The sequence below is a fragment of the Manacus candei genome, unplaced genomic scaffold (assembly GCF_025592945.1).
Source record: "Manacus candei isolate 608988 ecotype Guabito, Panama unplaced genomic scaffold, ASM2559294v1 h1tg000024l, whole genome shotgun sequence".
Taxonomy (NCBI): domain Eukaryota; kingdom Metazoa; phylum Chordata; class Aves; order Passeriformes; family Pipridae; genus Manacus; species Manacus candei.
Window position 1 is genome coordinate 8,857,014 of NW_026138072.1, and position 27,732 is coordinate 8,884,745.

The 27,732-nt window shown below is 37.3% G+C and overlaps 1 protein-coding gene across 3 annotated transcripts; it reads left to right on the forward strand.

Moving 5' to 3' along the window:
* The first annotated feature begins 94 nt into the window (after positions 1–94).
* Positions 95–27,732, forward strand: ERCC8 (ERCC excision repair 8, CSA ubiquitin ligase complex subunit). Of its 3 annotated transcripts, none has more exons than XM_051788313.1 (12): positions 95–214; positions 2,091–2,186; positions 2,336–2,437; positions 10,606–10,729; positions 12,207–12,288; positions 12,907–12,975; positions 15,415–15,481; positions 16,715–16,818; positions 18,760–18,884; positions 20,377–20,574; positions 25,572–25,658; positions 27,364–27,732. In XM_051788313.1, exons 1-12 carry the CDS (start codon positions 138–140, stop codon positions 27,430–27,432), a joined length of 1,200 nt encoding a protein of 399 aa, XP_051644273.1. In that variant the 5' UTR covers positions 95–137; the 3' UTR covers positions 27,433–27,732. The 3 variants fall into 3 exon arrangements, with proteins under 3 accessions (XP_051644273.1, XP_051644274.1, XP_051644272.1); XM_051788314.1 differs by lacking the exon at positions 95–214 and adding an exon at positions 292–559; XM_051788312.1 differs by lacking the exon at positions 95–214 and adding an exon at positions 583–829.

A 27,732-nucleotide genomic window follows, 5' to 3' on the forward strand; every position in this document is an offset into this window, starting at 1 on the left:
GTCCCTGTCGAGCGCTTCCACCCCCAGCCCTGCCCCGCTCCCGCCTATGGCAGCGGGCGCTCCAGCAACGCCGCTCGCCATTGGCGCAGGCCGGCCCAAGACGGCTGCGCGGCGGGGCGTGGGGCGGTGCTCCCGCCATGTTGGGGCTGCTGTCCGCTCGCCAGCTTGGGTTGGACGATCCCGCGCGGCTGCGCCGGGCTGAGCGCACCCGCAGGTACCGCGGCGGGGCGGGGCGGGGCGGGAGGCGCTACGCGGGGGGCACCGGAGCGGCAGCGACTGGCTCCGCCCTGCCGGGGAGCCTTGACCGGCCCGAGTGGGGATTGCGCGGGGAGCCGGGGTGGAGGAGCCGCGAGCCGCCTCGGCGGCGGCTCCGGCAGCGGCTCCCCGCGCCCCGCCGGCCGCGTTTCGGAGCGTCCGTGGGTTTGCGGTGTCGTGCGTGGGTCTGAGCCGTGGCATGAGAGCACTGCGGCGCCCAGTGTCTCATCCCCGTACCGCGGTGTCGCCTCCTGGGCAGTTCCACCGGGGGCTCGGTCTGCTCGCGGCTGTGGAGAGACGAGGTGTATGTAGTGCTCTGCGCCCCATCGGGTCGTCTGCCCTCTTCCCAAACCCGGCCTGTTGGTTGATTGCAGGAGAATCAAATGCGCGGCTTTTATTGGGTTCCCAGCAGCTTCTGTGGGAAGTGGTCGCTGCGTAGACAGGCTTATTAATATTCATGAATCATAAGGTGATAATATTTCTTCAACGTCAGAATGAGAATCATTTTTGCAGCTGTGTTTCAAGGCAAATCCAGTAAAGCCTGCGTCAGTTCAGTCGCTCACGGGACTCCACTGTAAGGATTTGTGCTTGTGATTTATGGTTTTGGGGGCTGTATCATTGTAAAAAGAATGTTTTAAATTGAAATGAATTTTTGTGATTCAGGAAACTCCTTTCAGCGAGCATTGTGACAATATGGTTACATCCTTTCTGTGCCCCCAGTGCTCATGTAGCATTCAGTGTTAAGAATGTTTGACATAAAAAACAGCTGTAGTCTTCAGTGGATTTTATTTATAGCTGCATTTTTAGAAAGTCATATGTTTTAAAACAGTTCCGCAGGGGCATTTCTTGCTTCACTAAAATTCAATCTCAAGCTCAAAGGTTTTAAACTAGATATCTTGTATATGTCAAAATTCTTATTCTAAGTGAATTCTTCCATAATTATATTTCACGTCTGTTAAAAGACCTTAAATAACTTGCTGCTTTGGGGACCTGCCTGTCACAGCCTAAGGTTCTCACATCAGGATTTTTACCAGTTGATCTTAAGTAGGGTCACTCTACCTCACAGCTTTTCAGTTACCTACTTAATTACTTTGTTCTTGTTCGTGCTTTTGACAGAATGGTGCTGTACAAAGCTCTGATCATCTTGCAAGGCTAAATTTTATATCAGGTAGTATGGTTTAAGGAAGCAGAATCTCTCTTATTTTGACCATGTAACATATAAGCATATTTAAAAATACAAGTTACTAATTGCAGTTCAGAAGAGTTTGTCTTGGAAGCTTCATCATGTGGGTAGCCTAGTTTTTATTTATTTTGTTCCAGAAAATGTAACACACAAACTTTGGTTCATTAAAGGAAAACTTGATTAACTTGATAAACCAGATGAGTTTGTCTGCTAGATGTCTGTAGTTCCAAGAAGGATGAAGCTTGAAAGAATGTTACATAATGAAACTTCAAAGTAACTAATATTTGTTGTGAATAGAAGGCATCTGAATGCTTCTGTTGCCCAAAGTTTTCAAATTGCATCTAGTTTTGTTTCCTATGTTGACCCCAAATGCAGTTTTGCTATTTTACGTGTTTATTTCTCTCTTACCTTCCAAACATTGAGGTATTTTTTTTTTCTGCCAACTTCACAAGACTTATTTCCATCCCTATGTCATGTAGTTTTGCAAAAATGTTACAAGGATGAGTTAAATAAATTGAAAAGGGCAAAACTACAGTTTTAGCTGTTCAGAGCTGCACAGTAACATTCAATAATTCTGTTCTTGTTGTTCATATCCCTGTTTTTCTTTTTTTTTTTTTTTATTTTATTTTATTTTTGTTTTTGTTGGTTTTAGGGTCCTAAGTCTGGAATTAAATAAAGATAGAGATGTGGAAAGAATACATGAGAGTGGTATCAACACACTTGATATTGAGCCTGTTGAGGGAAGATAGTAAGTATATACTATAGTTGGTAAAAACGTATATGAGTACTTCATTGTGTTTTGGTACTATGGATTTATTTTCTTGTTGAACACTCAGTTATACTGAGCATATTGAGATCATGAATTTTGTAACTTTATGCTTTATTAACACTTTTCAGCATGTTGTCTGGTGAATCAGATGGTGTTATTGTACTTTATGACCTTGAAAACTTGACCAGAAAACCAAGTTACACCTGTAAAGCACTATTCTCTGTGGGAAAGTAAGTATTCCAAAATTATATTAAAAGTTCATAGTATAGCTCTTGTGTGGCTAGGATTGAACTTCCAAATTAATGTGTGTTCTTATTTCTAGGATAGAAAGAATGTAGAAAATAGTACCAGAAATCTTTGAAGGCTAGTGTGATGACTTATGTTTTTTGAAATGCAAAAAAAAAAAAGCAAGAAACTTTGTGAGGATTTATGTGATTTACTAAGTAGCAGGAGCTAATTGTTTCTTCTTGATTTGTCTACTCTAATAGTTACAATATATGTACAATGACTCTGTGGTATTGTTTGAGCAGATCTAGAGCAGTTCAAAAGTTAAAAGGGAGAATATAAATTTTACTTATATGGGAACTAAAGTAAGAGAGTCTTATGTTGCTGTAGGCCGCACAAAAAGAAGTCGGAGCTAGTACTCTAATCACATTTTAACACTAGAAAAAGATAGGTGAGGAAAAAACCAACCAAACTCTCTTCTAGCTCACAGTTCCTTACCTTTGAGTTCTGTTATTGTTTCATGTTGAAATTTGGTGGCTGTGCAAGTTTCGAGCTGGCTTGCCGCCAGGTCTCCAAAACTCAACAACAGAACCTGCTTCCCAGAGAGGGAAGAAGAAAACCAAACAGCCAAAGCTATAGCAAAAGATATATATTTTTTGTATAAAACAGATATATACAGTGAGAATACTATATACATATAACCCCAGAAACCCCAAATAGCTTCCTAAAAGGGAAGAGGGAAGGGAGAAGGGAAAAAAGGACAAACGAAAAGGGTCAGAAACAAAACAGGTATGCACAATCTAAAAACTCGGTAACCAGCAAAATAAAGAACTGGCACAATCTCACCACTTCCCTTGAGAAAAGCAGGACAGCCAGACCGTGGCCCAGCACTCTCCCCTCCCGCAGCAGCAGACAACAGCAGTCACTGTAGGCCTCAACTTCAGATAAGCAAGACCACGTAGGGATCTACTGTTCTTGAACCTCTCTGGAAAAGAAGAGAGTGCGGTCCCTCTGGTCACCTTTATTTATACCTCAGCTTACGTAAAGGAATAGCATGGAATACTTCCTTGGGCACTCCCCTAGTTCCCTCCTGGTTACAAACTGGTCTCCAGGAAGGCCTAGGGTAAAAACTATCACAGTGACTCTATGCTAGTAACTACGAGAAAAAGGTTTTGATACTCTTGTAGAAATATTCCTTTTATCCCCCAAATTTATAATATTTATATTTGAATAAATATGCTTTTAAGCAGAAGGAAAATTATCTGCATAACCCTGTTCATCTGATTGGAAAAAAGATCTAACACCTATTTGCAATTGTTGATTTTATCTCCTCTCTCCCTGGTTGCAGCTATTTTAAGTTCATCTGGTTGTTCACCAGGCACAGCAGTAATTTTTATAGAACTTCTTAAGAGCATGTTCAAATGAAGACAGATGTGTTATAAAAAAATGGGGCATATTTTTCTAAAGAACAGGGTACTACCATGCTGTGTGTAATCTTTATAAATAGTCAAAGCCTTTATTGATTTGTCAGACTTTCTCTGCAGGCAGTATAATTTTTTCCATTATGGCCATAAAGTCTTTTAGCAAAATCTGGTTTTTCCCTGTATTTGGATTTTAGGATTATCTAGTAAGTTGGAACTTTGAGACAGTAAGATATATCCTACTGTGTTAAAGATTAGTAGCTATATTTCCCCCTTATTTTTTCCCAGTCTAGAAATTAATTGAGGTCTAAGAGCTTCATGAGCCAAATATACAAGAGCAGAACAGATTTGTTACAATAAAATTCTGTAATGGTATTTTGGACCATAAGAAGGAAAAAGGTTAATAGAACATGCATCAAAACAGATGAGTTGGGACAGAATCTACTGCAAGTCAGCTGCATATGTTTGTGGCTGGGACTTCTTGCACAAAATTATTTTAAATTGTAATTAAGAACATGTAGTGACTATACATCCCCAACTCTCAAAACTGAAATGATTTCTGAAACAGATGCAGCAAACCGAAGAAATTCATTCTAAGAGGACACAACATAAAAGCTGTCATAGAATCATAGAATCAGCCGGTTGGAAGGGACCTCCGAGATCATCAAGTCCAACCCTTGATCCGCTACCGCTGAGTTTACTAGACCATGGCACTAAGTGCCACAGCCAGTCTCTTTTGAAAAACCTCCGGGGACGGAGAATCCACCACTTCCCTGGGCAGCCCATTCCAATGCCTGACCACCGTCTCTGTAAAGATATTCTTTCTAATATCTAACCTAAACCTCCCCTGGCACAACTTGAGACCATGCCCTCTTGTCTTGCTGGTAGTTGCCTGGGAAAAGAGGCCAACCCCCACCTGGCTACAACCTCCTTTCAGGGAGTTGTAGAGAGTGATGAGGTCTTCCCTGAGCCTCCTCTTCTCCAAGCTGAACAACCCCAGCTCCCTCAGCCTCTCCTCATAGGACTTGTGCTCGAGTCCCTTCACCAGCCTTGTTCTCTTCTCTGGACCTGCTCCAGAATCTCAATATCCTTCCTGAGCTGAGGGGTCCAGAACTGGACACAGTACTCCAGGTGTGGCCTCACCAGTGCTGAGTACAGGGGAAGAATCACTTCCTCAGACCTGTTGGCCACACTGTTCCTGATACAGGCCAGGATGCCATTGTAAAATCTGTGCTAAAGTCATGCCAACACTGACTTCAGTTAGATCAGTAGAAATATTCCATTCTTGAAGATTCTGTTTATGAGCATGGTTAGTTGGTAGTCTGTTTCCTGAGTAGGTGTTAATTTGCATAGCTGCATCTTTTATTTCCTGTCAGTTGAGGCATGAGTCTTACTACTGACTTACAGTCAGATTTGTGTGACACTGTTCTAAATGATAGAGTTAGGATTATTATTGCTTAAATAACCTTAGTAGGTTTCTTGCCTAATTTATTCCTAGTATTCATATAGCTTCCCAATATGTTTTAAATACTTACTGTAACTAAATAGCTGCAGATTATATATACCTTCAGATATTTGGAATATTATTCAAGCAGAGTTCCGACATCATAAATGAGTTTCTCATTACTGATAAGAAACACTTTTCATCTGATTATCTGGCTCCTATCTTTGAAGCATATAGTGCTGATGTGTTGTAGATGTTTACCTGTCTTACAGGGCACAACACAACTCTGGTCTCAAAGTTGCTTAAAGAATAAGCTCTTGGTAGAAGTCCTTTGAAGCTGTTTCTGAATAGACTCTAAACTGGGCTTGATGAGGGTCCAGTAGTTTTAGAACATCAGAAGTGATAATTCCTGGTGGTAGGCTGGAACTTACCCAGTGTTTCTCATCTAGACTGTAGGGCCACTATTTAAAAAAAAACAAACATAAAAAATAGTTTTCCTTGCTCTTCTGGGAGTCAGCACTGAGAGCTTCACCTGGTTTCATGTAATCCATGCTGTCCTGTGATTAAAAACTGGCATTTGAGAATAACCAAACAGTACCAGCTTCTAGATGATATATATATATAATGCTTGTCTTTAAGGTAGTCTCTTTACTCAAAACCTGCCTAGGAAGAATGAATGGCAGTGATCATACTATACATAGAACTAATTCTGTGTTTGTGTTTGGTAGAAAAGTTTGGGATATTCTGAGTATTAGGTGAAAATACTGCATGTGGAATGAACTGCAAATAATGTACAGCCCTGACACATGAAACTGGTATGTAGCCACTACTAAGCTTGGCCAGATCAAAGGTAATTCCTACAGAGCTACTCAAGAGTTTTTTAGTTCATTCCTTAGCCCTGTGGATTATGGAAGAATTGATTGTTCAGCTACAGTGTTGAACACAGTCCAGTGTTGTACACTTACCAGTTATTGTACCAGGATAATTGGTTCCATGGGTTTAGGTTTTTCTGCATGGTGCATACAAATGGCTCTCCAGGAGTAAGTTCACTCTGAATCAGGCTTGGTTTCCTGGCTCTGCAGGTACTGAAGATATTTAGCTTGACTCTGTCATGGTTCGACTCCAGCCAGCAACCAAGTACCACTCAGCTTCTTGCTTACTTGCCTACCAAGTGGGATCAGGGAGAGAATCAGAAGGGTAAAAGTTAGAAGACCCATGGGTTGAGATGAAGACAGGTTAATAGGAAAAGCAAAAGCTGCACATGCAAGCAAAGCAAAACAAGGAATTAAGACATCACTTCCCATGGGCAGGCAGGTGTTCAGCCATCTCCAGGAGAGCAAGGCCCCATCACATGTTACTCAGGAAGACAAATGCCAGAATTCCAAGTGTATTCTCCCCTTCTTCCCCCCAGCTTTGTATACTGAGCATGATTTTATATGGTCTGGAATATCCCTTTGGTCAGTCTGCGTCACCTGTCCTGGTTGTATCCCTTTCCAGCCTCCCATGCATTCTCAGCCCCCTCACCAGCATGACAGTATGAAGAGCAGAAAAGGCCTTGGCTCTGTGTAAGTCCTGCTGTGCTGATTTAAAGGTAAACCAGCAGGGGAAATGAACTCAGCTCAAAAGAGAGATTATAAATCAGAATAACAATTGAATAAAATAATACAATAAGTACAATTATACAGACAAACAATTGGTTTTAACCCACAAAACCCAAATATATAACCCAGCACCCTGGGGCATGAACAGAGTGGTGTTCTTTGGGCCCCCTGAGTCCAAAGGAAAAGGAGAGGGGAAAAACCTGTTGGTGAGAGTGCTGTTGCAGTCTGGTCAAGAGTGGTGATTGCAGTCCAGTCGAGAGTGATGGTTGCAGTCTGGTTGAAAAGTGGTGGTTCCAGTCCAGTCAAGACTGGTGGTCTGCAGTCTGGTTGAGAGCGGTGATCTGCAGTCTTCCTCTGGATCCCACGAGTGGTTAAAAAGGTCCCAAGACTCCAAGATTATATATCCTCCAGTTCAGGCAGGAATGCCCAGTACCTCCCTCAGGGCGAGGAGTTCCTCAGTGGGCATGAGGACAAGAGTACCCTCCTGTCTCACAGGCCTCTTAACACCCAGTTTATAGCCTGAGGAGTCAGGCTCTATGTGCAGATGGTGTAAATGGTTCATTGATACCAGTTTCTGGGAAATGGCAGGGAAGGCTATAGAATACACAGTTTTGGGTTACACCCATCCAGTGATGAACTGGTCTCTACTGTCCTAACTAGGACACCTGCTCAGTAGTAACAAAAACATCTCTATAATATCAGCACTGTGTTCAACACAAATCCAAAACATATCCCATACTAGCCACTGTGAAGAAAATTACTTCTACCCCAGACAAAATCAGTATACTTCCCTGAAGAATAAATGCCCAAAATCTGGTGATTTATAGCACTCTGCCAGGACAACAGGCCATTCTAGGATATGCCTCAAAAATAAACAATGCAGGAGCCATGAAACTAACTCAACAGTTACTCAGTAGCTCTTGCTTAGTATTGTCAAGTCTGGCTTCAGGCTAACTCAGTTTTAAGATGTCTTTTGTGCTTTCTAGCAACCCAAGCGAGCGGGAAGGTGTATTAGTTGAGCTGAAATCAGGTCTATAAAGACCATGTGAAAAGGGGATATTTCCTTGACCCTAGTGTTTGATTAGTCTGTCATTGTCCCAGGAAAATGGAGACCCTTGTGCCCAATGACACCCTTGTCAGTGTCCTGTTATGGGCACCCTTCACTGAACAGTGCTGCTGGATCGAAGGGCAGTTCAACTAACTTGTTCAAGGTCACACACCAAGGGCAGTGCCCACTTTATCTGAGTTATCCACAGCCAGCAACTGCCAGCGCCTGTGAAGGACTCACAGTTTATGGGATAACACAATTAATATAAAATGATGACAGATTAAGATTCAAGGATTGCTGATGATTGTACCTGACTGCAAAATCATGTTCAAAGCAATACACAGACAAGCTCTAAACCCAATAAAAGTATTCAGTGCACATAGAGTACAGTTCTTACCCAGTAGGTGTCCCTCTGAGGGTGAAGACAGGTTCAGCCCGTTCACTGATTCCTGAAGCTACAACAGAGTCTTCCCTAACTTTTCCCCATTCTTGACCTACTCTCATACTATTTCTTTATGTTTAGATGGAGCTTGAGTGACATATCTTTGTTACTGAGTGGTGTAAAATTCTCTTAACTTTGCTCTTAAAGATACAGCTAATAAAATATAGAGTGCATGGTCAGTGAGGGGTGGTTGTATCTTGGAGACAGGCAAATTTGGGATGTAGATGTGCATTAGTATTATAATTAGATTACAATGAACCAAGTTCATCAAAGGAGAGCAATTTTACCACAGTTGCTGACTCAGCAGGAGGACATCTGTCTCCCTTGGTTGACAGGTGCAATGCATTTTATCAGCTAGAAAGTACCATCGAGTTCCCCTACCTTCAAGGATTTCAACAGACGCTGTTCACGATGTCTTCACTCTGCTCCACTCTCTGTTTCAGCCCTCTTAGCAGGTGCTTAAGGTTGTAGATTTCATTTATGGGAATCATCCTGGAATAAGTTTTGGGCCTACTTGCCTCATTCCATACTACGCAGCAACTGCATTTCACCCTAGAATTCATGTATCATTATAACTTCTGTTAGGATGTGAATATAACATTCCTCTAATTTTATCCCAGCCATCTTTTCACAATACCAAAAATCTACATCTCTGTTTACACAATGATACCCCTGCAATAGTTACTGCTTTGGAGGCCAGGACACTTGAGAGAAAAATGCAAAGATAAGAGCAGAAGTGAGGAAATCTTGTGAGCCCTTCACTAGCTGCAGCTGGAGCTGGCTGAACTATTTTCTCATGTTATACTGCGTTTAGCTGGGATAGAGTTCATTTCTTCATAGTAGTTTGTATGGTACTGTATTTCGGACTTGTGGCCAGTCTTGATAACATACTGATGTTCAGCTAGTGCTGAACAGTGCTTGGTAGTGTCAAGGCATTCAACATTCTTCATTCTACTCCTTCAGTGAGGAGGCTGGGGGTGGACAGTAGGCTGTGAGGAAACACAGCTGAGACACCTGACCCAACTTGACCAGAGATATTGATATTCCATACTGTACTATGTCATGTGCAGTAATAAAACTGGGGGGGAAAAAGAGGGGGCCCTGGGTTGCCATCGCTCAGGATTTGAAGGATCATTAGTCAGCCTACGATGAAGGATTGTTCTTGCATCACTTGTTTGTTTGGGGGTTTTTTGGGGTCTTTTGGTTTTTTGGGTTTTTTGGGGGGATGGAGTTCATTTTGATTTGTTTCCTTTTATGTATTAAAATGTGTTTATCTCAATCCACAGCTTTTCTCACCTTCACCATTTGGATGCTTTCCTTCATCTCATTGCAGAGGGGTAGAGTGAGCAAATAGCTGTGGTGGTGTGTAGGTGCCTAGGGTTAACACACAGCAACATGGTAATTCTGGGTCTGGGAGCATGATTTCGGGCCCTGAAGCTGGATCCATGTGAATACAGCTCAGATATTAGTGGTCTGCCAGGTGTAGAAATTACATATATTATTCAGAGCCTGGTCAGTTCAGTCTGTATCCTGGAGCTGTCAAGATTTGCTCTACTGTCCTTTCTTCCTACCAAATTTAATGTATTGTTAATTATATTGCATTCTGTAACTATCCATAGTTTAGCTGAAAGTTTCCTATTATTCTTCCTCTGTCACTTCTAAATGCAAGTATAAATGACTCTCAGTAACTTAGTCTACTGCTTTCTGGTGACTTCACCATACATGAATTGCCAATAACTATGTAGCTGTAATTATTTACTAATAATAATGAAATTTTTGAACTGTCTTTGTGGTGGTATTTTTTAGTAGATCTATTTCTTGGATCCATTTCTCAGGGGGCTTCCAGAAGTATAAATGATTTGTAGTGTTAGGCTATCATGTCTAAGATTAGAACTGTAAACATTGCAATTTAAAACATTTCAAAAGACATTAGTGTCTTTTGTGCTTCAAACTGAGTGTCTTAACTTGAGATATGCTACAGATACCATATTTTGAAAAGATAATGATCTGTAGTTTCTTGAAATCAGGACTCTTCAAAGAAATTAATATTAGATGATTGAAAATCAAGCCAAGAAAACCCTAGTTCTTCTTGAAAACTTCAGGACAAATTAAAAAAACCCCATATTTAAACAATATTTTCTATTTGTCATTGAATACCAAGACAATTACAAGATGCTTATTAAGACTAACCAATTGGAATATTTTCTTTGATTTTAGGAGCCATCCTGATGTACATAAATTCAGTGTGGAGACAGTCCAGTGGTATCCTCGTGACACTGGCATGTTTACATCCAGCTCATTTGATAAAACCTTAAAAATATGGGATACAAACACTTTACAAGTAAGAGAGTTTCTGCAGCTTGCAAGCTTCTTTGTGTATGTGTTATTCATTCCACATCTGCAGTTTTCCCAGAGGTGAACAGGAGCAGGCATCCAGAAGGATGAAAATCAGCTTATTGTTAGAACTGTGGGTGCAGCAGAAGGGTGATATGATTCCGGCATTCACGTATACCCTGGTGTGTGCCTCTCCCTGTCTGAAGATCTGAATGTCTAAACTGTAAGAGAGCTTGGAACCCGTGGGACAGTCCTCTCTGATTTTGTTGTGATCAGGAATACCGCTAGTTGATATTTTGCTGTGTAAACTTGCCCACCAAGGTGTAGTCTGAAGTTCATTCTTGAGGATTGTTAGTTAAGTGTAAGCACTGTACAGCAGGGTGAGTTATTTTTAGCAACTGGCACCTAAATACTGGTTTTGAAGGACTGGTGGTTTTGGCATTCAGGACCATAAGGTCCAGAATTCTGCTGTTGTAAGCAGTATAGACAGCATTTCTAGAAATTGTTGGAGAATGAGAGAAACCATTAAGAAAATGCTAACCAATGTAACTGGCATTATTAAAGTAAACCGATTATGTAGGAATTCATGTTGCTTTGCCTCACATCTCTTGTTGAACCATGGATTCATGACTGCAGTTTGTCCTGTTTCCTGTGTGAATGTATTAATGAATTTACACTGATGCTGTTTGACTGTCGTTTCACACATAATGAAAGAATTTTAAAAAAAATAAGAGGTTTGTCATCCTAGGGACACCATAGAAAACAAATTTTTACCTCTTTTGGGTTTTTTGTTTGTTTGTTTGGGGTTTTTTTTGTGAGATGTGAAGCTACCTTAGCAGTTGCTTAATCTTCTTATGAATAGTTCACTTTCCAGATAGTTCTGTGAGCATCCCTTAAAAGACAGTGTTCACATGAAGGTTATTGAATGACCTGTTCTGCCACCAAATGATATTTTTGAAAATACAGACAAGTTTTAAGAGATTTTTCATATATAGTATTTTAGAATGAGACAACAAAAGCAGTTTACCTGAAAGCAATTGTAATTATTAAAGTAAACATTGAAGTTTATTGAAGTAAATATTATATTTCATTATTTTAAACACGTACAAGGTAGCTAATAATTTTATATGATAAGGGTGTAAATTTTTTAGGAATTGAAGCTACATTATAACCTTCTTTTTTGCTTGCTAACTTTGTTAATTTTTGATAATTGTAATGTTTTCCATTCATGCTTCTTATTAGCCAATTTTCTTGGTCTTTCTTTTTGGTCATCTCTGAGCTCTAGTGTTGTCCTAGTTTTGCAAACAGACTTGCTGTGCGGTGCTTGCATGATCTGTTTTCCAACTTGGAGAATTATTATTACTATGTAAATAGTAGTATTTTTATTAGTCTTATTTGTAGCTTATTCGTACTTGAAAAATGATGAGCATTTACATTCTGATAACATACTTGCACTGTCATTAGTTTAATCTTTTTATTATCAGCCTGCAGATATATTTTACTTTGAGGGAACAGTCTATAGCCATCACATGTCTCCAGTTGCTACACAGCATTGTTTAATAGCAGGTATGTATTTGTTTGTAAGAAGTGTCTTACATGTTTTGGGTTTATAGTAACAAGCAAGTAGTATTCAGTAGGGTTTTTTTACCTACCCTATCTTATTTTTACATAAATTAAGTCTTCATAAGATGTAAGTTCGTTGGTTAAATAAAATAGTATCCATTCGTTGCATGATGTCAATGAGAATATCATATTTGTTCTTCTGAAATAATGCATCAGTCAATTCTCCTACCTGATAAAAACTCTTAGTTATAATTAGATTACCTTTCATTACCTAAACTAGCATTTGAGGTTTATTAGGTCCAAACATAGTAAATTGTGTAAATAGATGTATATTGCTTACATGTATGCCTGTAAGCTATGTTTAGCAACAAAATATTTGAGGAGATATTTTTAAGTTTTGTAAATATTGCCCTGTTTACCTCCAGTTTCTAAATTTTTTTTGTTACATGGTAAATTTACTTGGACTAAAAATGTAAATCTATTAATAGAATGCATTGACTCTGACTGAATGAACTGTTATGCAGTTAGCATTTTTCTTCTATTTACCATTGCTAAGTTTTTTGTTGTTATTCTTTCAGATGCTGGGGTTTTTTTTAACTGTCTTTGTTTCTCTTGTTACAGTTGGTACCAAAAGCCCCAAAGTACAGCTCTGTGACTTGAAGTCTGGATCCAGTTCTCACATACTGCAGGGTACTTCTTAGTCTGAAACATAAATGTTAAATAATAACTACTTTGAGTAAAACAAGTCCTGTAAAGAAACACTATATACAATGTATTCTTTGTCAGTAACATGACTAATTTATTTATAACCAGTTGTGAAAGTTACACAGCGGCAAAAGGTTCTTCTGGGTGTTTTCTAGTGCTAATAAGTTGGAAAATACAAATATTAATCAGTGAGCAGTTACTACAGATGTTTGGGCATTTTCATGATCTAATCAGTAGTGATTATTATTTATTACATGTTTAAGTGTATTCATTGATTTGAGGGTTTATGGGGGGCTGTTTACAAGAAACTCAAAGAACAACTAAAACAACCGAAACTCCCACCCTGTCATAACAAAAAGAAACCCCACACCTAAACACACACACACACAAAACCCCCAACAACTATTTAAAAAAATATATCCTATGGAGGCATTTGAATGACTTTATTTAGAAGTTTCTGGTTTCTCTAGAATAGGCAAGATACTGCTTTCTGTAGAAGGATGATATCTAATCCTTTGCGTATTCCTAATTCAGTTAAATATAGGGGTTTATTGTTCCATAATCCTTTACTTTTGGCACTTAAGAAGAATGTGCCTTTGGTGTCTCTTCTCTAATGTGTACTTTTTGGACTATGAGTATGTATACATGTGCTCAAGTGAAGGCAATTACGAGGTAAATCTTCATGCTTCTAACCAGCGGGGTAAGATCTGATCTAGAAGCTGATCTAGAAGCTGTAGAGAAACATTAGTTCAGACACAGCAATGTGCAAATGCAGCTTTATTTCTTCACTGGCCAGCTCAAGTCTAAAATCAGCCTAGGTGGTTTCATGTGATGTAGAACTTAAGCCATTAAGCTCTTATGAACTGAATTGGCCACAGTAGGCTTCTCATGGTCTGTTTCTAGAACCAAGAGCACCAGAGAGTGCAACGACGAAAACAGTTCTCTAGACATTCAGTTGGGTTTCATCAGGGCTTCATAATTTAACACAAGAGTTAGTGCTTTCCAGGCACAAGCTCTGTGTCATTGTACACAGCCTGGTACACTTAGCTCAAGTGCAATATTGGACAAATAAGTGGAGGGAGAATATGTCCTCCTGTTAGCATAACCTAATAATTCTTTACAGAACTTGAAGCAGTCAGTAGTGTCTTGAAGATAAGTATGAATTTTCATGTAGACTAACTCTAACAGCTGAAATGGAGCAAAATGCATGGCTGTAGTGTAATAATGGATCCAAGTAAATGTGTCTGCCTTGAACCTTCCAAGTGTACCCTGTAGTACCTGTATCATGAAGATTTTTTCTATGATCCTGGTCATCATAGCCCTTTGATTAATTTAGGTAATGGAAATCCACCTACTAGAAGATGTAGGAGGGGCAAGGTGGTTCACATAGCTCTAAACTGCACTAGCAGAAATGTATTTGTATGATTTAGTTTATTTTTCAACAGCATGTTTCTGTTACTACATGAAGCCTGATTGCAGTCTCTCCATTTAGGACAATTTACACCTCCTGTTGTCTGTATTTATTTAACATTTTTAAAACTTTCCAAATTTTGAAGTGTATGTGTATGTGAATATATATATATATGTATATATATATAGGAAAGGACCTTTCAGATCGAGTCCAACCGTTAACTCAGCACTGCCAAGTCCCTCCCTAGATTATTTCCGTAGGTACCACATCTACACATCTTTTACATATCCCTGGGTTAATGACTCAACCACTAGCTTGGGAAACCTGCTTCTGCTGTAATTTTATTATCCAATCTAAACCTCCAGTAGTGCAACATAGGGCCACTTTCTCTCATCCTGTTGCATGTTACTTGGGAGTCTGACCCTCTCCTGACTACAACCTCCTTTCAGGCAGTTGTAGGGAGCAATAATATATCCCCATAGCCTACTTTTCTCCAGGATAAACATCCCCAGCTCCCTCAGCTGCTCCTCATAAGACCTGTGCTCCAGACCCTTCCCCAGCTTCATGGATATCTTAATACTTCAGACCATAAATTCAAGAGAAGAGTATTTGAGGATGAGTAAAGTTTTAAATGTAAGTACATAGGGTAAATATAGCTTTTATTGAACATTTTTAAAGGATTTGAAGAAAAAGAAATGTAAAGTTCCTTCTGTGTGTGATAACACCAGTGCTGTTCAAAAGTTAATAGAAGTAAGCTCAGTGGCTGTAACTGTAAAACCATCTTTATTATCAAAAGTTATACACGGGTATATCACTTTCAGCTCACTGCATTCTTCAAGCAAGAAGAGCAAAGAGAATTGCTATCACAAAATTATATAGTTTCACAAAATTCAAATTTATGTTACTTCAGATTATTGTTCTGACTTGATGTGTCCTGTAGAACTAAATATTTGCTTTTACTTTTACTTATTTACATAAAATGATATGTAAAACCTTTTTCATATAATTTTTAGGTCACAGGCAAGAAGTATTGGCAGTGTCTTGGTCCCCACGTCACGAATATGTTTTGGCAACAGGAAGGTAGGGATGTTGCTGAACTCTTGAAAGCACTGAAATTTTTGTCAGTAAAATTTTATATGTTTATGAACATTTTTTAGAATTCTAATGCACTTTTGGAGTTAATCTTCATCACTGACTTTTACCTATGTAGCTTTTCCATAGAAAAACAAAACCTGAAGAGCTGTACCAGTGATGCTTATTTTATAGGAAGTTTGTACAGAATTTTGAAACACTAATTGTATTTACAGGTACAGGAAAATGATAGAACATTATTGAGATACTTACTTCTTACTATTTAGTAGTGTGTGTGTTGCTAATCTGTCCTATAACAAAATAAAATATGTTTAGCTTAAATTAAAATCCTGGTTAATCATACTCAATCATGTCAAAGAGCATAACTCAGGTAGCTTAGCTGATGGGTAGTAACTTTCCAAGCTGCAGTAATTCATTGAATATGGATTATATGTTGATACTCCTGGACCTTTTTTATTTTCTGTCCGTTAAAAATTTTATTTTTAATGTGAAAAATCCTCTGACCTTCCTATAGCTTTTGTGTATGTTATCTTTTGATTATAATGTGACATTTCTAATTTTTTTAGTTGCCATGTTTTTTTCTTTTGAATTGCAGAGAGAAATGGCTGTTTTATAAGTTTAGAGTGAAATTTGGATAAGTTGGTACCATTGTTGCAAACCTTTTGTTTCTAAAGCCAGGCTTCTGCAAGGCTCAACAAAGTTGGAAAATGTTTTAACAGAGTGTGATAGCGTGGTGGCTTTGGGGTTTTTGATTGGTTGGTTGTTTTGTTTTAGCAGATGAAAAATTGTTTGCTTGTAGACAGCTTCTGTACCAGTCGCATGATAGATCTATGATAGCAGGAGCCCCGAGTTGTCAGACAACCATTACAAATAATGCTGGAGTCTGTAACTGCAGTTTAATCAACAGAAGAATTAGCAAGTTTATTCCTCATCTGTGTATGTGTGCAAGGGTGTTATGTTGTAGACAAAGAGGCAAATGTATTGTATTACAGATGAAGATTCACTCTTAGGTGCTGATAGTGTAACAGCTATACTTATTCATACATGTAAATGAATGTCTGAAATCTACCTTAAAAAATTTTAATGAAATTCTGTTGACTTGAATATGCCCACATGATGAGTGGTTCAGAATAGTTGCTGGACCAGGTGGGTTGATGGAAGACAGTTGCTGAAGAAGGGTGCACTTAATTAATGTTATGTTTGCAAATCTATTTTTCTTAGTGCTGATGGTAGAGTAAAACTGTGGGATGTGAGGAGAGCTTCTGGGTGTCTGAGTACACTTGATCAGCACAATGGGGAAAAGTCCAAGGCGTCTTCTGAGGCAGGTAATACAGAATATAACTAGTGGCAATGCATATGTAACTAGAATCATTCTTATATTTCATAAATATATTGAATACTAAGACTAGTGAAGTGAGCAGTGGTAATCCATTTGTTACCTACTACATAACACAGGCCCTTCAGTTATTTCTGTTATAGAGACAGTGTTTGTGGTAGGGATCTTTTTTGGAGGGATCTCCTTGACAGTAGTGGTATATCTGTTCTAAATGGTTTCCCCCCTAAAATGGGAAATTTTGTTATCTGTATTGTCGGTGAAAGAATTCATACGGTAGATTAGGTTTTATATAAACAACAATCACTTCATACTTCATAAGCTGTTACGGTAGTTATCTTCTTTTGAAAACAAAGACAAGACAAACAAACCCACAAAAGTGCATTCCTTTTCCTGTTTAAATTAATCTTGCTTCCTATACAAGCCTTTAGAATATGTTCTCATGTGTGGTGTCATAAAATCAGTTCTATTCCTTTTATACCCAAAGCCTACAACAGAGTGTAAAGTTATGATTGTATTTCATTGTACAGGAGGTTGAATTAAATCTTAGTACAATCAAATGCATCATAGTGCCTTGTATTAGCTGTAATTGACTACAGCATTAACATTTTTATGTATTTTTAAGTCACATTTCTGAAACTGAAAAAAACCCCCAAACCTCATGAATTGTGGCCAGTTCCAGACAAAATAAATTTCATTTTGCAGTCCAAAAAAGTACTTAAACAGTTGCTATTCTGAGACAGAAATACATAGTATTTGGAATTGAACACAATGGAGAAACTCTGTATTATACCTCTGGACAAAGGGATTTGTGTAGCATAAATCAGTGATTAAACTTACCACTCAGTCTGACTTATTGTGTGCAATTTAAATTGCATGTAGAAAAATTCATGAAAATGTCTGTAAAGTCAAACTAATTTTCCAAAATGTGTGGTTAGAGGATATGAAATAGCAGTGAGTATCTGTTTTAATAGCCACTCTCTCTATTATGTCATTTGTAGCATGGTAATATAGATGTTTGGTTTTGACTATTTTAAATTTCATTGAAATTCAAGAAATTACTGAGATGAAAATGGTCTAAAGAAAGCTAAGACTTTGTCAAAAAAGAACAAGTTTTGCTTAACAAAAACCAAAATTCTTTGTAACTCCAAAGATAATTAGTGCCATTTTATACATTCCTTTGAATAATGTGTTGACTTTTCAAACACAACATCTTTCTTTTCAACTTTATTTCTGTCTGACAGGTTCAAGATGATTTTTTGGCAATCTAATATTAATCACATAGACTAGGATGTCTGATTTATTAAAATATATATGAACTAAACCAAATGAAGCTAATAGGATTTTTAAAAAAAATTTTAAAGCTGATAACACTTTTACCTAAGAGGTATGTCTAAATTAGGTAGTGTAGTACAATGTAGAGATACTTTGTCTGTTTTTCAGTGAGTTAGTTCATGGACGCCATATTTAGATTTGCTGTGGTAGCACAGAGTTGGATTTTAGCATACTTAATGTGCAGTACTGCAGGGTAAACTCAACGAAATTAATTTCTAGTACTCCATGAACAATATAGAATAGGATATTCAGTTGGAAAGGACCTACGATGATCATCAGCTGCCTGACCACTTTAGGGCTGACCAAAAGCTACAGCATGTTGTTAAGGGCATTGTCCAAATGCTTCTTAAACAGTGACAGGTTGAGAGCATCAACCACTCGATGACAGATTGAACAGAACTGGCCCTTGAATTGCACCCTGAGGAACACTACTGGTGGCTGTTGGCCAGCCAGATGTTTTTATAAACCAGAAGTTAAATTATTAATTTACTGAATGTTACCATTTAAACAGCACTTCCAGTGCTCTGCGTTGAACTAAAAATGTATACAAAGCAGTAATTCTTCTCTAGAAACCTGAACCAGCTCTTTTTCCTGACAGCAAATACTGCTCACAATGGGAGAGTTAATGGTTTATGCTATACCAGTGATGGACTTCATCTGTTAACCATTGGTACAGATGATCGGATGAGACTCTGGAACAGCTCCACTGGAGAAAACACATTAGTAAGTTTTCAAGGAACTTCAGTTATGTTTTTACTTGTGTCATAGGTTTACTTGTTCTAAAAAAACCAAGCTGGAATTTTTTGCTGAATTATACTGCCACTGTATGCCATAAATGCCATGGACAATGAATATAGAATCATAGAATCATAGAATCGTTTGGGTTGGAAAAGACCTCTGAGATCATCAAGTCCAACCCTTGGTCCAAATCCAGTCCATTTACTAGATCGTGGCACTCAGTGCCACATCCAATCTGCATTTAAAAATCTCCAGGGATGGTGAATCCACCACCTCTCTGGGCAGCCCATTCTAATGCCTGATTACTCTCTCTGTAAAGAATTTTCTCCTGATATCCAACTTAAATTTCCCCTGGCGGAGCTTAAGCCCGTGCCCCCTTGTCCTATTGCTGAGTGCCTGAGAGAAGAGACCAACCCCCCACCTGGCTAGAACTTCCCTTCAGGTAGTTATAGACAGTGATGAGGTTACTCCAGATACCCCAGTCGTGAGCTTCTGATGCAGCTTGCCACCAGTTGACAGCACACCAGCCTTCCTGCCCTGGAAGACCTCTAGGATGGATGGAACTCATAGTCGTGGTCTAAATGAACTCAACAGACATCTTGGAAGGATGGCCATTGACTAGAGAAATGATACCTGTGGTTGTGTGTATTTATATAAAAATGTATATGTATATGGTGGGAAGGTATAGCATCCGGGCATATATAGAATCATCGGTGGTATAGAACAAGGGGTGGATAAAGTCCTGGCTTCAGCACAGATCATCAGGAGGAGGCGTGACCAACACCCCAATGTTATTCAATACCACCCCACATAACTGGCAGAGGCAGGGGAAGGGGGCTTACTCTCTCTCTTCTGAGGAGGGTGTTCCTTCTGGGGGAGAGACTGTGGTGGGTGAAACGGTCCAGTATTGTTTTATTTTATGTGTAAATTGTTTCCTTGTCCTATACCTTGTGTTATTAATATTGTTACTGTTACAGTTTGTTTTCTTATTGCTGTTTCCAGTAAATTGTTCTTATCTCAACCCGTGATCTCTGCCCCTTGTGCTTTCAATTGGAGGCAGGTGAGGGGGAGTGAGCTGTGGCATGGTTTTAGCAGGACTGCTAAATTGGAGAATACCATTCCTAAACCATGATAGGTGGTAGTTCCTCAACCATGTCTAATTTCAGTGAGAGTTTAGGTGTTCGATGTAGATCTGGCATGGAACAGCCTGTGCAAATTCTATTTCTTAGTGTGGAACTGCTGATTTTTAGACATAACTTTCTTTCCTTTTCTTAAAGTTGATATTAACAAGAGTGATCTTGAATGAACACAAAAATGATTCTCTTGATAGGCATCTGTAATGTGAAATATGAGGAGTTATACAAACATAACTCAAAATTAATTTTATTGAGTATTAAGGATGAAATAAAATTGACGTTTTAATATAATTTCCTGTGGTTTTACTTAATAGCTAACTGTGTAATCCTTCATTTTACAGGTGAACTATGGGAAAGTCTGTAATGAAAGTTGGAAAGGACTCAAATTTGCCATCTCTTGTGGCTGTAATCCAGAGTTTGCCTTTGTACCATATGGAAGTACCATTGCTGTTTATACAATTTTCACAGGAGAATTGATAACTGTGCTTAGAGGGCATTATAGTACTGTCAACTGCTGTGTATTTCAACCTCATTTTCAGGTAAGTAAAATAAGACCAGTATTCCAGACAAACTGCAATATTTATGCAGACTGCTTTACAATTTGCACTATAAAAGCATTAACTTTTCAGGGATGTGCTTCAATCAAAGATCATGACATAAGAGAGAGTTCTGTGGCTTGCATATCATGCAAGAAAAGTTTGGTGAAATTCTTGGGATGGACTTTTCTGGTTTAGCTTCCTTCCACTATTCAGTTTGTCTCACATATGTAACTTCTCAATATACTTCTAGTAATTTTTTGGCATACATACTCAGTAATAAATATGCATAAAGACTTTTGCCTGTTTTCTGTAAGACTGAAGAGGAGGTATTTGTCTTTCTCAGAGATACCTAAGACTAATCACAGTAAGAAAGGATGTGAAATGCATTAGTATTGCTGTCAGTACTGAGAAGGCTCTAAAGTTCTTGCTCAAATGCCTGTAGTTATACTTTGGATAAAGTGTTGAGAACACGATGATATTCTTAAATTAATCTGAGAACATTTCACCTGAGAAATACCTTAGCATTACAGGAACTCATAGTGCTTGGCAGCCTTCTTTCTTTTTCTTTTCTTTTCCACCTATGGTATATTTTTCCCTTGCAGCAAAAGACTTAAGGATAAAAAAGCTTAATTTGTTGTGACATACTTTAGAACAGATTGTTCATATGGTGTGTGTTGTGGCAAGAGCAGAGTGGATGTTAGTATGGATTTTCAGGCCATTACATAGTTGCCCTCACATGTTAAGGATTGTACTTCATGTTCTACCTCCTCCTTCCTTGCCTTTTGTTTCTGAATATCAGGCAGAAATATCTGAGGGAGAAAGGGCCTGCAGATACCTTTTTGTGACCTCTCATACAATGCACCATAGAAGTGAATCTGGTAACTTCTGCTTTGAGTGAAATAACTTTGACTGAACGTTGCTGTATCACTGAGACAGACTTCACTGAAAGTTATGAATACGCAACAGATTGCGAGCTAATAACCCTTATTAGGCCTGGAAGGCAGTTCTGGTATGAATAGGCAGTGCAATTCTACATCCACTGAAAGCTGGAATATTCACATTGTAGCTAAAGTAGATTTTTTCCAGACTGTTCTTGAAAAGCCCTTTGTGTTTCCAAGAATAGGTTCCCAACAGAAGTTCTAGTACGTTTATATAAAGTCATCTTTGGTATTCTTTTTGATAAACTGAAGAGCTAAGGCTAATTAAATCTCACTGTGAAACATTTTTTACTTGTTTTACATGTAGTGTCTCTACCTTGGCTTCAAAGATCCATAGTAAAGGATCACTCGTGTGTGTGTGTGTATGCACACAAAAAATTCATCTGTCACTATATCTGTAGGTTTATGGATGTTAACAACTTCATTTATTTATCTGTTGTGATTCCTAATTTTCTTTCAGAATCACCCTTTTCCAGAGTTCAGTTCTACATTCTAGAAGTGTGACTGGATTTTATTTTTCTGTAAATGCTCTGCTTTCAGTTGTATTAAATAGTTACTCTGATGGAGTAACATTGTTATAAGTCAGTGTATCAACACCAAAGGTAGTGATACTGTTATTTTGTCTGTGTTCACACATGTACTTCCAAATAGCTCATTCTGTCTTGAGACAATTAAGTACATTCATCTGTCTTCATATGATTCCAACAGAAATTATGATTTTGCAGGTTAAATTATTTTTCTGAGGTACCTATATTTTAGGCACTTTTTTATTTTACTCTCTCAAGCAATATTAAATCAGCATGCTGCAAAGTTATTCACAGCTGTACATTTCTAGTTTGTTACTAGTTTTGCTTGACAAAACCTGCTTTGTTATAAACTGTATTGGCTGGTGTTTATATTCCTGTATTTTAACTCTACAGTAACTGCATCATTTAATCACCTATTCTGTTGTCTTGTTTAGGACTAAAGAAATGTCAATTCATTTGTATCTGTATCATTCTGCTTTTTTTTGTTTGTTTGTTTTGTTTTTTCTTGACTGGCATATTAGGTCACTTTCACCTTTGTAATTTGTAAATACACGTCAAAACATAATTAACTTAAGCAAGCCATAAATTTTCATTGATTATTCTTCTAAGTCTCTGGTGTAAGATATGCATTTGCTGCTGAAAAGTGTAGCAGATGGTTTTCTAACGTTTTTGTTACTTATTAGCAGTTTGACATAAGTGCACTATCTTCATATGAAGGAAATTCTACATTTTTTATGCAGTTTTGACCATTTCCATCTAGTATTGAGTCTCTGTCACTGTTCAGAGTGTTCTTCGTTTTAACAGTCTTCTGAACTTTTTCTACTGTCTGACTGATTTTTGTCCTACCCATCATCAAATCTGGTGCTTAGATTTTCCTTAGATTTTTTACTGTGTTGAAAATTTCTTATTGATGTTGGTTGCTGTCAGTCCCTCATGTTTTTTCTGTTCATAAACTGTATTTTAATTGCTATCTTTGTTTCACCTCATAACCAGAATAAGCTCTAAGAAGAACTTAAACTTTGCACCAATTATGTATTTGAGGTGAGAAGTGTCTTCTGTTTGCTCAGAACCATATAATCAAATATGATCACTGATACCCAAGCAGCTAGCTATTTGCAGTCTAATGATACTAGTCTTTATCTGTTCTTATCCAAATTAATTAGCATGTTTATGTAATACTTTTTATGTTTGAGATACGGTATGGAGCTCTCTCCACAGAATGCTGTGAGTTTAGCCTTTTCTGATCTTGGGAACAGAACTATAAAATCCACTATATTATTGTTTGCCTAAACTATTCTTACGTAAATATCTCTGTGAAGTTAATAAGATGTTAGTCTGCTTGAGTAATAAGAACTGCAGAATTTGGCCCTCTAATAAGAGGCATTAATTTAATAGGAGGACAGTAATTTCAAGGGTGGTGTGAAAGAGAATCTTCATTGTGCAATATCTTAGATGATGTTTGCTGTTGAATGTAATATGCTAGATACTATTGTGCCGTATTATGTGCTTAGAATAATTTAAGTAAACAAACAAGACCTACATTTCCCTTCAGAAAAAGAAATCAAGTAAAGCATCATGCAGGAATAACATGTCGTAAAATATTAGGTATGCAACAGGAAGTAATTTTACTTTAAATTATAGCTTCTCATATTGTTTAAGAAACACTAGTGACATCTGCAAAGGTATTCGGTAAATCCAGTAGTAAGCTATTAAGTAAAGTTAACTGAAAGTTAAATTAGGTTTTATTTACAGTCTTTCTATATAATATACTGTAAACATGCATGGAGCATGTTTGTAGTGCAATATATGTGACTCTCCTGTATTGTACCATAATCCTACATGGAAGTGACTAGCTTTTCTTTTGATTGACTTGAGGTGTGAGTCACCATTTCAGGTTGTAATATTTAATTGTAAGTATTGCTCAATGCAGTGGATATTAACGGAATATCTTGCCATACCAGGATCAGAAAATGAGCCAAGGGGTAAAAAGGATTAAATAGAAGTATGCTGATGTCGCCATTGCTCACAAGGAAATATTTTGGCATGGAAAGATCTTTTAGAGTTCTAGTGATATTCTTTATTCTATCAAAGACAGAGGGCCCGACTAGTGTACTGCTGATAGAATTTTTGTCCTATAGTAGAATTTGACCTATACCTTGGTGTAACATATTTTCTTTTAAGCAAGTTAAGCAGCATGGTTCTCTGTCTTAAAACTGTAAACTCTAAGCTTGCATGTGTTTTATGATAAAGAACTTTATGCATAGGACCAGTTTTAGAAAAGAGGGTATGTCAGTTCTATTGAGTGAGATTACCCGCATAAATGAGTATTTATAGGAATTGAGCATTAAGTTTTTGCCCCAAATGTCGTCATAATTCATGCAGTTTTAGAATTAACTATACATAATGTAGGAGACTTCTGCAAAGATAGACCTCTTACAATATTTTGAACTTATGTTGAATCAACATATTAATAATGAGCCCACATGCAGAGAGTTGCTAGTTTAAGTGTAAAAGCCAGCAACTTGAACCAAGAGTTTCATACTGTTAGCCTAAATACCAAAGAAAATACTTTATGTGCTTCACTCAGACAGTTTAGATGCACAGCAGTACTCAAATGTTTTCAGACATTGCCTATACTATGCAAGAGGATGATTCAAGATTGAAGGCATATGAAAATATCTTTATGTCTGTTCATTTAAGTAGCACTTTGGAAAATACAAGTGTTATTAGAGCAAAGTTTATGGCAAAGATGGTGCAGGATCTCTTATTAGCAAAATTTCCTCAGGTTAAAGTGATAGTCTGTATTTCCTTAATACAGAACTAAGAAAACTAAGATATATTTGACTTTCACCTGTTTGGTGTAGGGACTGTTTGCTTCCATGTGTTTGTAGGGTGCCTTGTACAATGGAATCTCAGGCTTTAGTCATCACTATAATAAATAGAGTTATTTATATTAAAAATAATAAATTGGTCTTTCTTATCTGTGCCTTTCCAACAGCATACAGGCTTCAAATTCTACTTTATTTGCTTTTTCCTTTCCTAGGCATACTGAAACTACATTTATTTAATACTTCTTTGTTCTGTACATATGCACTTTTCTAACATGTATTGCTAGATTCTTTTGAGTTTTTTCCTCTTTTTTAATTAAAAAAATATATTTTCCTTTTTTCCTTTTTTTTTTTTTTTACTTCTCCATAAATAATCTTTTAAGTTTAATAACTGTTAAAATAGGTGTATTTTCAGGAGATGTGAGAGAAGGAAGGAGAAAAATGTATTTAAAAGCAATAAAGCTCATTTAAATGTGGATTGTGCTACTTTGGTGAGCAGTCTGGGAAAGAAAAGAAAAATGTATTAATTTTGTTTTGGCATATTATTTAAAATACTGTTTATCAAAACTAAAGTATAAATTAAAAATTGACTACTTGAATTTATTTTTAAATAAATTTTCTATCTCTTTTTTCTCCCCAGTGTTGTACTTATATCACTATTCTGTAAATTTGTATAAAAGTAATTTTTGCTTGTTTTTTTAAAGGAACTTTATAGTGGTAGCAAAGACTGCAATATCCTTGCATGGATACCAGCTCCACGAGAGCCAGTTCTTGATGATATTTCTGAAAAGGTAATGAATTTTGGAATTTTAACTATGGTTTTTTTTATGGCTTGTTGTGTGGAATTTAAATATGAGGTATGTGATTCACCATCAAAATTTGTAACAATTCCTAATTAAAAGCAGAATCACCTATTGTTTCTGTGCAATCTTTTAATTATTATACAGTTTTGAGAGAACATTTTCTTTCATAGTCTAGTAAAGTCTTTTGCAGACTTCTAGCTTCCTGCTTAGTTAAATGTAGTTAATTTGGTTATGGGTCCTTCAATTTCTGCTTTAGCTTCCTTTATTTCCAAACTATTTTCTGTAGTTTGTGCTATTTTGGAATTGTAAAGGTGCCAACAATTGTATTTTAAATTGTTTAAGAATATATTGTGCATTAAGCATATTAGGGATGTCACACTTCATACCTAAATATTTTTGATGCAGAAATATAATAAAGTACGTTCTAAGTGAGGTTATTTTCATGTCTGAGGCAAGATATCCACGTCTGTTACAGGAAGATCATGTATAACACTGTTTTCCAAGAGAGTACTTTCTCGGTATTAAAGCTGGGCAATAAAAAATTCAGTGAGCAGTCTGAGCAGAAAAAATTCTAGATTTTAAGGAACTGAAACCATTCAAGAATCAGAGTCTAGGAAACTCTACGAGTGTTGAAAAATGAGGATATATTAATGTTTTGCCCCATACCATACAAAAATGTCGCTTTTAAAATTTCTGCATTGTTCCATTTTGGATGGGAAAATTATAAGAAGCATAAATTTGTTGTAACATTTGCTTTGCTTTGTAAGACAACTTATTTCAAAACTACCCTACACCTAAGCAAAGAAAAAAAAGGGTAGTTTCAAAGGTTAGGTGCCTGAACCCAAAATGTGTTCCTTTGACCTGAAATTACCATTTTTACTCTAAGTGAGAATTTATATGTGAGTAAACTGTATTTTTCTTAGTCTGAAAAATAAAAACAAACCCACAGCAACAAGATTATTTACCTAGCTCTGATTAGAACTGCTCATTTAAATTTGACATGGTGGCAGTATGTAATATGTGCCATTGTTTTGAAATCTGTTAAGCTACAGCTGCTATTTGCAAATGTTGTAGATGAGCACTGCCTCTGTAAGAGGTAGTTCTGCTGTCAACTGATCCTGCTTGCTCTCATGTGTTAAAACATTCACTTGAGTGCTTGCATAACCAAAATCTGAACCCAGAATAGAAGTAAATAAAAAAAAATTACCCTAAGTCATTGTGATTCAGTGCACTGCATAGCTGCACAAACTGTTTATTTGGACCCTAGTGGGGCTGATGTGAGAAATAGATCTTGGATGTGGATAAAGGCCAGGACTGCTTCCTGAAACCATAACATTAGCTCAGTTATGCTGGGCCGAGGAAATGAAGACCTAAATTAAAACAATGGCACACAATAAACATAGTAATATCCATTTGTTTATGTTTTATACCAAACATTTGTAATAATTCCAGTCAGTCCTCCAGATATTTTTTGTTAAAATTGCAATTAAATAGAGGACTATTTCTTTTCATAATTTATCATGTCCCTAATCAGCAGAATGACCAAAGAGGTAGTTAAAAATAATCCAGTACTCATGAGAGACAGAATAACTTGTCTACATAGAGTAATTTTAAAAAATGCCTTTAGCTTTGTGCTTTTAAGATTTTAGTATTTTTAGTTAAGAAAAACACTGATAATTTATATTTTCTTTAGTCTCTGCCTCAACAACATTTAAATCCAGCATACGAAGATGCATGGAGCAGCAGTGACGATGAAGGCTGAATTTAAATTATGTGCTGATATAAAATCGACATTCAGGCACTGCATTCACAGACTTTATCTACAGAATTGGATATTGTTGGATTTATCACGACTGGATTTTTGGTACAGTTCTGTTAGAGCAAGGTCTTCAGAAATAAATTTCCACTGTTCTCTGTGGTTTTTTGTTACTGTTAGAGTTAAATCTAAAGGATTACTTTTTCATACTGACTTTTGTACTTACCTTTACACATTGGTATACTTTATTCAGTGTTTAACAACTGATAAAGAAAAAATAAAAGCCCTCCAGACCAGTCAATATTA

Excerpts from the sequence above, each read along its gene's own strand:
- ERCC8 (XM_051788312.1), top strand. The coding sequence starts at position 750 with ATGAGAATCATTTTTGCAGCTGTGTTTCAAGGCAAATCCAGTAAAGCC. Across the intron at positions 2,187-2,335 it reads GAGCCTGTTGAGGGAAGATA|CATGTTGTCTGGTGAATCAG; the intron begins GTAAGTATATAC and ends AACACTTTTCAG. Across the intron at positions 15,482-16,714 it reads TATGTTTTGGCAACAGGAAG|TGCTGATGGTAGAGTAAAAC; the intron begins GTAGGGATGTTG and ends TATTTTTCTTAG.